The sequence below is a fragment of the Fusarium phalaenopsidis genome (genome assembly GCF_050370095.1).
Source record: "Fusarium phalaenopsidis strain FUZ10S chromosome Unknown contig_32302, whole genome shotgun sequence".
Classification (NCBI taxonomy): domain Eukaryota; kingdom Fungi; phylum Ascomycota; class Sordariomycetes; order Hypocreales; family Nectriaceae; genus Fusarium; species Fusarium phalaenopsidis.
In genome coordinates, this window is record NW_028145405.1 from 4,286,101 (window position 1) to 4,299,602 (window position 13,502).

General features: G+C 54.8%; 1 protein-coding gene across 1 annotated transcript; it reads right to left on the bottom strand.

Moving 5' to 3' along the window:
* On the bottom strand, window positions 1–1,241 carry LRP88_08681 (cyclin-like protein; the record flags this gene model as incomplete). Its single annotated transcript, XM_083245184.1, has 2 exons — window positions 1–943; window positions 1,096–1,241. 2 exons carry the CDS (start codon window positions 1,239–1,241, stop codon window positions 1–3), a joined length of 1,089 nt encoding a protein of 362 aa, XP_083099678.1.
* Window positions 1,242–13,502: the final 12,261 nt, after the last annotated feature.

The window sequence follows — 13,502 nt, forward strand, 5'->3', positions numbered from 1 at the left end:
TTATTGGTTCATGCCGTGTTGGTTCACGAAGCCGTTGTATTGTTGTTGTTGCCCATACGCCGAGGCGTGGTGGTGAGGGGTTGGTGTTACCGGGCACCGAGGGGGCAGGCCGTAGCAGTCCTTGGCCATGTTGTGGTTGTTGCCCATTAATGAGTTGCCGTCAGGGGTGATAGGGGGAGTCAGGTATCCATCAAACCCCATGGTGGCGCTGTGGCCTTTTTGGGGTGTGCTGTAGATGTTGCTGGTGTGCTTGTTAATGGGCTCGGTGTGCGGTGTGGTGGGATTCGCAGTTCGACGCGCGAGCTCAGCCTGCTCAGCCATGAACTCGGCGAGCTTCTGAGACACTCGAGAGTAGTTGGGGGTCGAGTACTTGCGGGCGAGGGTCGCCGAGGGCTGGTGGAGGTGGTGCGACAGTGTCAGCAGCGTCATGTTCTCTGTGTGATCCCACTCTCCGTCGTTGACTTCGGGTCGGGCGAGGATGGCACGCGCGAGGGCGAGAGAAGATCGAGCCATCATCGAGGGCTTGGTAGAGACAAAGTCGCGGTAGTACAGGGCGATCTCGCAGAGGTAGGCAGCCATGTGCTCAACCTCCTGGTCGTCTCCCTCCTCCGTCACCATGAGCTGAGCAAACAGGTCGACAGTGGGGTGTCCTATGGTCCAGTCGAGAGTGTTCAGAACATGCATCTCCATCTGAGTAAACATTCCAGCATCGTAGAGTCCGCAGCACATGTTATTAAGCTCGTGAATCTGAGGCACTCTATCCTTCTTGTCACCATACTTGGCAGCGATGAGGAGGGCGGCACATCCGACAAGCTGGTAATGTTGCTTGTAGACCACTCGCTTGGAGCAGTATCGGTCGAGTAGGTTGACGGTGAGGAATAGGGTCTCGGGCAGGAGGGCGAAGGCGGCGTGGGCCTCGATGAGGAAGTCGATGAGGTAGGGCCTCATGAACCACTGGATCTCGCGCTGCATGTCAATGAGGGAAGCATCGGGGAGAGTCTCTTCCTGTGAAAGGTCAGCAAAAGACGCCTAGCAGTGCGCAATGTTCAACATGCCTCCATCCGTCGCAAGTGCCGCATGATATCCTCGAGGTACTCGTCGGCCGCTAACCGGGAGAGCTCGCCGGCAATCATATCTTGGCGCTGGCGGGCGAGCATCTTGATTGTCTCCTGAGTAGAGATTCTCGGGTGATGTTCATCGGACTCGACGAAGAAGGAGCCGTCATCGTGAGAGTAAGCCATGTTGGGTGGTTGAGTTGTCAAATGGCTAGAGTAAAAGGCTTGGTGGCTTGATGAAATGAGAGACGGGTCGGTTCGCCAGGAATCTCGTTGATGTGAAGGAGCGTTTGGTGAAGTGTGCAAGAGAGTGATGCACACCGAAATTAGGTTATTAAGATATTAAAGAACGTGATGGAAGAAAACGAAAAGAATGACCGTGGCTGGTAACGAGACCAGAAGCATGTAGAGGCAAGGAAAGGGATTGGAAAAGGGGTCGTTTAAAGACTAGTCGACTGAAGGGCTCTAGAAACGGGATATGCGTCAGTACGAGGTTCCATGCTAGTATGCGGCATCTCGATTCTGCCAAGACAGTGCTAAATGGCCCGATGAATAGAATCATGGGCTGTTGGAAGCGGGCATCCCTTGGGTGATGGGGGACGGGCTGGCACGAGGGACTGGGGCGATTGGCACGAGTGCCGTATCGAGGGGAGAGGGAGGCTTACCGCCACAGCTCGGGGAGGTGGACAGCTCAGTCGGGAGATGAGACAGTCCCTGAGATTGTGTGGGAACAACGAGTTAACGTCTCCCACGGGGCAAAGCTCAAGGAAGCTGGTGAAGCGTGGAGGTTGTGGAGAGGACGGCGGTATGCGGAAGAAGGATCCTCGGCATGCAGCTGGAAGGGGAGATTAGAATTACTATCTAACCTCGGGGTCTTCGACTCGAAGACATACCTTCCTCACGCTCTTGACGCTTCGAAAATCGATGTCGGTTACCGGGTCAGGGTTGACGGGGTAGCCGAGTAGTTCAGGTGGTGGGATAGTGATCTTGAACCTCAAAGCTATCGAGATTCAAGAATTCAGCAATCCACAGTCGTCACTCGTTGTGAATTCTTCTGCCCTAGTGCTCGAAAGGGTATTCGACCAAGGTTGAACAGGCTAGTCCGGCCGGAGGGTCGATGAACCAGTCTCGGGAAGGGCAGCAAAAGAGATCGTCTCGTGTGAAGGGAGCGGGTGCGTCGATAGGCGGCGTCGGCGGCTGGCGACAGGGAGTGGAAGAGACTGGAATTCCTGGTCGACGGACCTTGGAATTTGGCAAGAGTCGAAAGGAGAAGGTCGAGTTTAAGGGCTAACTTGGGTACCAGAAGGAAGAGTGAAATACCAGCAAAGGTGTTTTTTTGATTCACTTTTCCAGTCCGGCCTTTTTTCTTTTGGTTCCGTCTCACAACCTTTTTCGAGGTTCGTCCTGACCTTTAATAGGACAGGAGATGGGGCTCTTTGAGGGAGAGGTGTCGAGTTGAATGCCCTGGGGTGTGGTGAGAATTCTCCTCGTCCCAAGCGCGTCTTTTCAGGCCTGCTGTGGTCGAGTCAGGAGGGAAGACGTAACGAGAGATGAGGGAATGTGGTGGATGAGGGAGAGGGAGAGAGAGAGGAAGGGGGAGGATGCGGATGAAGAGGTAGGAGGAGGATGGAGAAGAGGGAAAAGGACTGGGTGAGAGGTACACGAGTAGTTTTAACGGAACCAGCCCAGCCAGCCTGCAGCAGTAGACGGGAGGGGGGGGAGTACGCAAAGACGCAGCTAGACGCAGCGCAGCACAGCACAGGTAGGTTGGCTGGCCTGGCTGGCTGGCTCCGTGGATCCATCCCTCCATTCATCCAAGGATGGCTTGACCTTGGTTTTTCTGGGACGGGTACCGGTTGCGGGTACCGTACGGGGTCGCTGACCAGGTACCTGCGCGCCGGGCAACAGCGGGTGGAGGTACCTAGACGCGGCCCCTGCCAGGAGGCCCCCAGGAGTCACACACCCACGGCCACGGTCGCGCGCCCACCACGAGGAGCCACAGGATCCTGGCACTCCTTGGAGTGAGTTTCTCAGACTTGGCTTTCACAGCAGCTCTCAACTCCTCTGTGGTTCCCTTCCCTGTTCTGTCCTTTGGCGGAGAATCGCCTATGGGATTGATCTCCAGAGCAACTCTGGGCCGAGGGGGGTGCATGATGCCTCCAGGACCGTTCTGTTGTGCTCTGTTCTTGGATGCACTGCGAATCACCAAAACGCCTCTGCCTCACCACCTCCAAACATCACGTACCTCATCCAAGGAACGCTGTTCGGGGGCTGGACTAGAGGAAGAGTAGCTTGGGCTCATCGCGGGCTTGACTTTTTGCTTGCTGTGCTGAGCGGGAGGGGGCTTGGGGGTGAGGGCAGAAAGCATCCAAAAAAGCATGGGGCATGGGGGCGTGCAAGGTACGGCACTGTACTTTGGGAGGAGTGGACTGGACGCCAAATACGTACCTGGCTTGGCTTGGCTGGCTTGAGCGTGTGCGGTGCGTGCTTCAAAGCGTGTATGAAGCGTGTGAAGCCTGTGCTGGCCCGGGCGAGTTGTGCCAATTGTGTCGTGTCGTAGCGTGTTCTTGTCTCTCGGCTGGGGAAATTCGGCGCACGCTGGGGCAGGGATCCGCGCGCGGATGTAATGGAGACCGGGCGTGTGAGACTGGTTGGTCTGGTGTTTGTTGGATGTAGTACGTGAGTAAAAGATGACCGCGTCAACAGTCAAAGTGATGGTCAAGATGCGATCTGTTGGTGTTGATGATCGGATGGCGATGGTTGAAGATGATGAACATCTCGGGGAGTGACTGATAAAAGAGCAAAAGGCCAGAGCAAGTTGAAATATACCGAATTGAGACGTGTTGAGGATCATTGGCTGAGCAGTTCGCAAAAGGCAGAATTGGCCCAAATGGTATAATTCCTTTGAAGCTAAAAGTGGAATGGGTGGCACATCCGTGATGAGATATAACCTCAGATTTCTACCTCAGATTCAGCGCCGCAGTATGCCCGCACCAAGCCGAATTGTTCCATTTATTTATTATTGACCTTAATTCACCCTCTTATGACGTCGAGATGCAAATGAATCAAGACCACGACATATTGTTTGTTTGGAAATATGCATCTCGCGGCCTGGTTGAGCGAGGCCACAGGCGGCCTTTTTGTGACCGTCCGTCCATGTCTGATATTGTGCTCATGTGAGGTGCACTGCGCAGGCTCACCACAGATGGCGAGCCGAACAGTAGAGGTGACATTTGCATTTGCATTTGCAGCGCACCCTTTCGTCACCTGTTCTGTAGAGCCATCATCAGAGTCAACACGCTCAAGACACCGCCACGACCGCGACCTCGTTCCGGACCTGCCTTAGACCCCGAAGCTATCGCCGCGATGTCGAGCCAGCAAAGCAAGGCAGTGTCTGTGGTAGCATTTGTCAGGCTGCTGCGCAGTGCAGCACTGCGTTGCGGTGCATGATTACTCAAGGCAGAAATCATGACATTACTATCATGACCGCTGCATCGATCTTGGGCCATGTAAAAGCAACCAGGGGTTTCTTAGATGCCCCTCTGACCTCACCGATGTAGCGAGATCTCTTTTCCGTGTACATGCCTCTACATCCATACCTCGGATACGAACAACCTCGTCGCCCCGATGCTGGTCCCATCTCACACTCGTGGCATGGATTCCCCCTACGGACGGGCCACGCTTCTGCACTCTAACGGAGCTCCGGGCTGCCCGCGACGTCGACAACATCCCATCTACTGTACCTGGGATGACTGTTGTTGCAGGCAGTACTGTTAGTGCACCGCCCTAAAACATGTCAGCATCCATCCATCGATGCATCTATTGTCGATGAACTGCGAGGCTTGCTTCTGCCAGGTTCCAGTGTCAAACACTGACGCCGACCAGACGCGAGCGCATTCATCTCGCGCGCTGCATCCTTATTTCTCGTTCCCGTGTCGTTCCCCAGTTGTCGCCAATCCATACCGACACCAAACGCGCGCCAGACTAGATCGACTCCGTGATTCTCTGCCGCCATGGACATCTCCGACGGAAGGGGGTGTTGCAGTGGATTTTCAGGGCGTCCCCTCTTGGCCTATGGCATGTCGCCCAGAGACCGTCTATCGAAGCTCGGAAACGGCCCTCAAAAGGAGCCACAAAAATCTTGGGTTCCAAAAACGATGCCAGCGACTGGACTGGTCGGTCGCGTTGCCCTCACTTCAAATCTTGGATGCCGCATCCCCGCCTGAACCAATCACGTTTTGTTGTCAGCGACTTCTCGCATCGTCCTGGAGCCCAAAGGCCAATTGATCATGCATGTCATCCATGATGAGCACCTCGCTTCTTGTGCCTTGCCTAGGATTTGTTTCTCCCTCACGTCCAGTCTGCTCATTAACATTAGCAGTTGGGTCATTCACCCCCACCGCTGGGTGACTTGCACTTCAATATATCCACTGGACTACAGGCCGCTAGGCAAGCCCTGGGCTCAGAGGTGAGGTTCACCACCAGCATGCCCTTGATTGTGTAGTGGTCGTGCAGCGTCATGGACTAGCTATCATTTGCACTTGCATCTACATGACGATTTGTCGCGCCAGCGCGTCTTCTGTAGCGCAGCCCTACATAAAACCGTTCAAACTCCTTTCGCGATGCGATGCGATGCGCGCCTTGCTCGCGCGTTGCCTGACGGTTGGTGGCTCAGGGGGCGGACCGGCCGTGCTACACGCTTCCATCAGTCGTGAGACGTTGTCAGCTCTTTCCTGCCTTGCTTGCATCCTGGGCAATTTTGTGACTTTTTTCGGAGCATCTTTTGCAGAAGCCTCCTCCGTTGCCAAGACCCTTCAGTCATGGAAATATCATCACTCATTCGCTGGGTCTGTTCCCCGCCTTCATCAACACATGTTCACAAAAGTGTCACTATTCGCATAACCTCAAAAGTCAATTTATTAAAATGGGCTCCTCCCGAGGCAAAGCAAAGATTTTTCTTGATGAGTTGCCAGCTTCTTCAGGTCAAGCCTCATCTGCCGCTTGGAGCAATCTGCCCCCTTTTAAGATGCTGAATATAGCTGAAATAGCTCCTGTCGCAGACGAGTTATTTGCCCTTCTGCTGGGCCTCGCACAGCCATAGACCCATCTTGGGACGATCTTTGTTTCCTTCATGTCCCCTCATCCATGTATCGCGGGTATAATCCGCTGCTAGTAAAAGGAGGTTGCTTGCTTGGCAAGACGATCAACCTACGCCTCAAGAGAAAGTCCACGCCGTGGCTGCGTGTTTCCACCGGACAATGGACGCCGTCAGCTAGCCGTCCAACTCAAAGACACGTCCATAGCGGCAGAGGCTATAGCGTCGCACTCCGTACGCGGGTTAATTACGGAGGAGAAGGCATCACGTCTCATGTAATCACCAAGACTCTGACCGTCTCGTCTCATGGATCTAGCTCCTAGAGTGCATCTTCTGCAGCGGCCGCCTCACCGAAAGTTTGAGCCGTACTTGCGCAACAGCGTCGTGCCCGGTCTGTGGTTGGAAAAATCGCCCGATGCTCATTTCCATCCCATGCCGCCGCGTTCAAGCCGCTCCGTTCTGCTGCTGCAAGGGATTGGAAGCCCACGGCCCCCACAGGCGCGAACGGAGGATCCCCACGCACCGTACACTTGCACAGATGGTACGCATAGGCGAGCACAATATAAGCACAATGCCTTTGTGTCGTCCGTTCCGTAGGTTGTGACGAGTTACGCCGTGTTTCCTATTGTACGGCAGGTGCCAGAGTCAGTTGGTCCATCAGAGTTTGGCCTTCAGCCCGGAAGTTGCCCAGTTGACGATCAGCTTCAAAGAGTGCCACCGAGTCAATTGCCTCTCAACTGGTTAATTCTCCGTGCATGGCATAAGGATAGGAATGTTGCAACTATCCCGCCAGATCCTCTCAGCCTGTCACATGAGTCTGACACCGACTCAACGCCCGTGAAACAAAATCTCAGCCGCCGGTGCTCCGTGTCACGGTCGCAGACCCGAACCCCGGGCGCCGTTTTATCTCTTACTGAGATTTCACCTGCCTGGTTAACCGTCACATCCATCACGGAGAGACGCCGTTGCGGAGGTCGCAGGTCCGGAATAGCCGTTGGCGTACGGGTACTGGTGCTAGGGCACAAGACGCAGTTGGGTGTGGATCATCAGAGACCTGTCTTTGTCGTGACAATGACAATGGAACCAATCCACTGAGAGCACACGACAACCAAGGCACGAGAAAGCACGACAACCTGCCTAGGCAAGGCACGCACACGACCTGACTAGATAGATGGGCCCTTCAAGCCCGGCGCCGGTGCTTGTTAAAAAAGTAACACATACACGTCCAACCTGCACCCCTTTAACCCGTCGGTCGCGTGTAAGGCCCTGGGACGCGCCTCTCTCGCGTCAAATGGCGACGCAGCGACCACCAGCCAATGGCACGGCCCAGACGCGCACCTCATGAGACTCTGCAGTCAGCGCATCTGGCCCGGACCCAGGTGGCTGGGCGAACGAGAGAGGAAAGATGAGATGGGGGAGGCAGGCTAAGTTTAGCGGCCGGGCACCTAGGAAACCCTGTAGACGAAAGAAAAAAAAAAAAGGCCGGGACCAGCTATGAAAAACACCGTCATCTGGATCGACAATTTTCGAGTGATCCACTTGAACTGACGCAGACTGGGAGATTGAGCTGAGTTGAGATGGGCAGATTGAGCTGAGTAAACGCAGGGAGACTGAGATGAGGCTCTTGAACTTGCCACAAGACAATGATGCGTCTCTTGGGAACCGACGAGAGAACTGACAGCTCTTCCGAAACTGGAACAAAGAAAAGCTCCATGTCAAATCTTTTCTGTCACCACCTTTTCTCTCACTTCTCACATGCGCCAGTCGACGCCAGTGAGGGGTAGCCCCAGGAACCACGTCCAGGATCCCCCTGGCCGGTCCCGACGCGGAGGGTCGAGATACCAGATCTGTGAACCATGGTGGTGTGTGGTGGTGTGTGAGCCGTGTGAGTGTGTGCCAGCTATTTGCAGATCCTCACATCCCCCATATCCATATCGTTGCATTCGCCAGCCCTCTTCTCTGCACATGATGATGCTGCTGTAGTATGATCAAGAGGTGAGGCTCAGCAATGGGCCATAATGACGTGTCTGACCGAGCGGTTTGCACTTCCGTGATCCGGCCCTTGTCGTGGCACTCAACCTGATCAACCTTAAGGTACGAAAAAGCATCTGTAAAGTCGGCTCTGGACTGGTTCGCCCAATTTAGCTACCCAATCTTGAACTAGCAAACATGTCTCAGCCAACTTGAAAGCCATCTCATGTCGTCCGCCCCAGAGATCAACCATGCCATTAGCAAGCTCTGTATACTGGGCCTTGAACTCTGTTACTCCCCCACGGCGGACAGACGGTCTGGACGAATTGTCGACAGGTGGCTCCTCCGAGAAACCCCTCAACGACCACAAGGAACAGGGACCCTACAGGATTCAAAAGGTCGGTGACGGTCGCCGTGGCCCGCTCCCTCGGAGGCGAATTTTCCTTACATGGAAAAAATGTCTCTTTTGTATTGAACAAGGTGTTGTTGTGGTGTTGTTGTTGTTGTCCCTTGTCTCTGGCCTGCGACACTCAGAGGCCTTACTCGAGGCCCTCTAAACAATGTGACAAAACAAGAAGCGGCCGAAAATGGCGGCCCAAGCCACGTTTCCCGAGAAGCTGCAGCAGCCACTGGTTTCTGTAGATCAGCCATGTGCCAAAACAGAAGAGACCTTCTTTTGTATTCCCGGCCGGTGTGATCAAGGCCTTTGTCTGCAGAGTCGGGGCTGAAAGTCTTGCCCGCTCACTCGGTTATCGAGTTGAAGTTGTCAATTCCGCAATCACGGGTTCTAAACGGTCAGCACAGGCCCGGCCTGTCCTTCATGTCCTCCTGCGGCGCCGGCTAGACCTTATAGACCTCTAATCGTATCATAATTCGCAACTGGTGGCCCTTGGTAGTGCTCCTCGTAGTGCCCGTCGTTGCGCTACGGCTGCCGCACTGGCCTGGTTGCGGTCCTGGACACAAGGCAACCCAGCCCAGGCAACAAAGGCCCGGCTGAGTGGCTGGCTTGGCTGCCGAGTCGTTCAAGGTGCAGTGCGTCAATGCTGAGTGATTGTGATTGTATCTCTATGAACAAGGGACGGGTCCTCTTGTGAGCGTCTCCGAGCCAACCAAGGCTTCCTTTCTTCTTCCGAGTCGCCGGCCTCAAATTTCCAAGGCAACTCGACTCAAGCAGAATGCAAGTTTCAATTCTCCCTCACCCTCACATCCAGCCAGCTCCAGCACCGACAAACGTGACGTATGGCAACCTGGCTTGTGGGGGACGCCGAGCCGTCACTGGGGCAGGCGTTGAAGTTTAGTGCTCGGAGCCCTGTAGGATGTGACCACTTAAGCCGGGCCTAGTGTGAGCCCCCGCATTCGCCGAGAGGAGAGTTGCCAATGGACGGACCGGGATCTATTGAACCTATTGGTAGGATTGCGGATGCTGCTTTCGTTGCTCTATAGAAATGAGACTCAAAGGTTTCGGACCCTTTCATGCTCTGTGTCCTCCGAGTTCATGCTGTGTAAGACCAGTAGTTCCTGTTTGCGAAAAGAGCCGCAATCTTTCCATCCCGATACCCGAAGAGTCGGCTGTCCTTTTTACGAGGACCGGTGAGGCACAGCGTCCTTCCGATCCCCGTAGGTTTCCATTTTTTCTTTGGCCTGTGGTTGTCAACTCCCAATGGTGCCCTGGCAACACGGGTCACGCCGCAGCGGAATGCCCAAGAAGCGGCAGGGCCTGCACTGCATCAGACTTGCAGACCTAGCCACCTCGAGTGTCATGGTCATGCTGTCACTCAGGCTGTTGTCGATTCCAATCGCGTGCCCCTGTTGGATGGCTGGTACGTCAGAATGTGCAAGCACTTTAAAGCCCGTCCGGAGAGTCACGAATTTCACACGCTCCGCTCCGCCCAGCCCAGCCCCGATGTAGGAACAGCGTTTCGACGAGTGGAATACGGTGTCAAAGTCTAGCCATCGTAGCACCTTGGATCGCATCTCAGCCGCCTTGTCCTTGCTGTGACTGCTGCAGAGTTGAGCGTGTCACCTCCCGCGTCGGAGGAGTTGCTTAATTCTGGCGTCAGCCTGTCCTGTGCTGTCCTTGCTGGGATCCAATGCATCGTCCCCTCGCCTCGAATGTGTTGCCGCGCCGTCCACAGCCTCCGCCTCTATCGCACGAATGACGCCCATGCCGAGACACTCCTTGCTGCGGATGCTGACGCCGTTGCCTGCAAATTCTATCTAGACCCTTACTTAACCTCAATCAACCCCGTCCCTGCGCGGCACTCCCCCAACCCCGTTGCCCGAGAGCGTGTCTTGCCTTTGAGCGACATAGACGCCCCAGAGACGCGCGGGTTTTCGTGATGATTTGCAGCTCGCAACACGTCCCACGTACATGGGTTGCTGCGAGACGCGTGAGATGACAGCCACCGACAGGGTAAAGTGTGAAGTGAGGGGACAGTAGAAAAGAAGAAAAAAAAAAATTTATCATCTACGCCCACCGCCCCGTTGAGGCAGGCCGGCAAATTGGAGTCTTGGGCGCTCCATTCCCTTGCAGGCCCCTCCGTCGCCATTTTCTCTGCAACGAGGCTGTCACCGTCACCAAGAGAATTCTTCTCCCTGGCGGATGCTGCGGTTTCTTCCACTTCATCTTTACGTACGCAGGGACCACGCAGAGGAGAGGATCAGCTTAATTAAGCTGGGTCCGACCACGGTGGGCTCCAGCTAAAAAGGCGCCCCCAAGTCCCGTCGCCTGAGACAAGAGGCAACGGAGGATGCTGCCCCTCGAATTATCAAAAGCGCGGCTGTCGTTGGCTGGCTTGTTCCTCTTCCGCACTCCATCGAACACATCCGAGACCGTGGACAATGACGCCCTTGCTCTCCCCTCCGAGGACCGACGGGGCGTCGGCCGCGACAAGCGGATGTGACTAATCCAAGTGGTTCCAGGGTGGAATTTCTTGTTTGTTTCTTGCATCTGACCCGCGACGATGCATCCACTCCAAGATGAAGAGAAGAATTGAAAAGATCTCTCGTCCCCAACCACGCTGCAAATTGAGGCTCCAGAAGTTTGACTCGACTCGACTCCATCGTCCTCCACTTGCACAAAACTGACGCGGGTGCACGTGCCTAGCGCCTCCAGCTTGTCCACGCTAAGCGCGCCATGTTCGAGAAGCCTTCCACAAGGTGGGGCTTCCCGCGGAAGTGACGACACCAACTCCTTGCTTCAAAGCGAGATGAGGCTGAATCGCAATCTCTTGAGGCTGGTATCCCCCACAAGCCACGGCGCGCCATCTTCAGGGTCCAGTTTTCCCTGTGCCTTTATTATGTCTTGTTCTTATACACGTTGTATTCAATGAATACCGTTTTGTGTCTCCTCTGGTTATGCTAATGCAGGGCAGGGTGTTCCTGCCGGCGGTGGAAAACCCGGCAAAACTGCCCCAGAGGCCCAGACTCTTGCGGCTCCATCCCTCGCTTCTTCACCACGGCGACGCCCATGACCAGGACCAAGACTAACTGGATCCATGACGCCTCGACGAGGACCCATTCCTCCGATGGACTCATGCAAGACGATGGGAAAAATCCCAGAGAAAAAAAGAGTGCATCCACCCGATCGTCTACCTACTACTGCATCTCAAGGTCGCATACATGTGCGGAGAAGAAGACACCGCTCTCGAAGTTTCTGCATTGGCAGGACAATGATGAGAAAATTTCTGTCTTTCCCCTCACTTGGGATACAGCCTTTACTTTAAATGACCTTTTCACCCTCGTCCCCCGACTCGTTTCCGTGGTGAGTGCCGCAAGCGCCGGGCTTGGCCTTCGGTCCTTTGACAAACGGCCCCAGATCTAGGCTCCTCCGGACCCGGACACGAGGGAACTCGGCATTCCACCCCTCGGCCCCTCTCCACTGTAGGAGGGGTCGGAGAGGGATAAAAAAAAATTCGATTCTCGCGGCGGTGAAACTATCCTCGGCAACTGTTGAGAGAAAAATCGCATTTCTACTCGAAAGGCCGAAAGAAACTTCACTTGAACATCTTGTGATGGCTTGTGTCGTTGCTGATTCAACTTGTTTCAGCCCTAGGGTCTGGTGGACCACGGACAAGGGCCGAGCCTCCCAACAACCATCAACCTGACACTCGTTTCCTTATGCTGACGTTGTCACTTTGCTATTTCCTGGTGGTCGCCGTCAACCAATGCGTTGCTGTGGTTGGGGATGGATTGCTTCCTTGAGGGTTGTTGCTTGGCCTTCAACTCGCTCGGCGGGCTTCCCAATTGAGTCAACATGAGAACTGATCATCATGGATGTTTCTCTCGACCTGAGGAAGCGAGATTTGCCCGCGAATGCCCAACGCTTGGTCAGCGAGTTGCTAATATCAATACCAGAATTACCGGCCTTCATTTTCCCGTTCGGAAAGGAGAGCTCTTCGCAACAGTTGCTTCAGAAAGAAGTTGCTCAGCCATGTGTCAGTCACCTCAGGGTAGCCACTAGGACAGCTTCAGACACAACAGTTACACGACGCACACCTAGCCGGTCCTAGGTTCGCGGGGATGCAAGTAAGCGGCGCTATTGGTCAATGCCGCCATCTGATCAGCCGGTTTGCGATGATGCGGGCGTACAAGTGTGCGACACGGCCATGTTGAGAAATCCAATGCGCTCTTACTCACACGAGCGCCGGCTGCGGTTCCATGTCATTTGAAACCTCCCCGCATCTCACATGTCTGAGAAACTCCAATGCCCTGACTGTCAGCCCAAGGGCCCTGGGTTACCGAGTGGTCCCTTTGGCAAGACGTCAATGCTTGTGACTTGCAGCAAGGATGCTACCGGGGACGAAAGGAGCGTTGGTGATGGATATTCTCCACGACTGATCATGTTTGACAATCCCGTGACCAACATTCGTCTCATCCAAGAAGATGTGCAGGCATTCATCGCCAGTCATGATGTTGCCACAGGCGGTGGAGTCACGGGCGCGCGACATGATCCTGGCGAAAACAACAAACAACAAAAACAACATGGAGATAACGGAGTCAAGCACCGAGTGGGATAGTTTCGGTACCGGAACGAGCAAGAGGCGATCTATCAGTTGCAGAACAGGGTGGGATTCGCTGACGGAGAACCCACGATCTTGGGATCTCCAAGCCAAGAAGCCGTCCAGTGAGAGCGCACCAAAGAGGCTTGGCCACAGCCAAAAGCATTCACCATGACGCCGAGCTGCATTCAATGGTTCCTCTGCGAGGTCTGACCCCTGGCCTCTTTGGGTCTTTGGGCCCTCTAGCCGCCAAAAACGTTTGGCTAAACTGGCTTGATGATGGCAGGAGGCCCTAGAGGCCCCAGGAACTGTCAGCTGGAGGTGGGAGGCTGTGAGGATGGCCATCGCCGAGCGGCCTATCAGCGGCCAGAATTGACATGT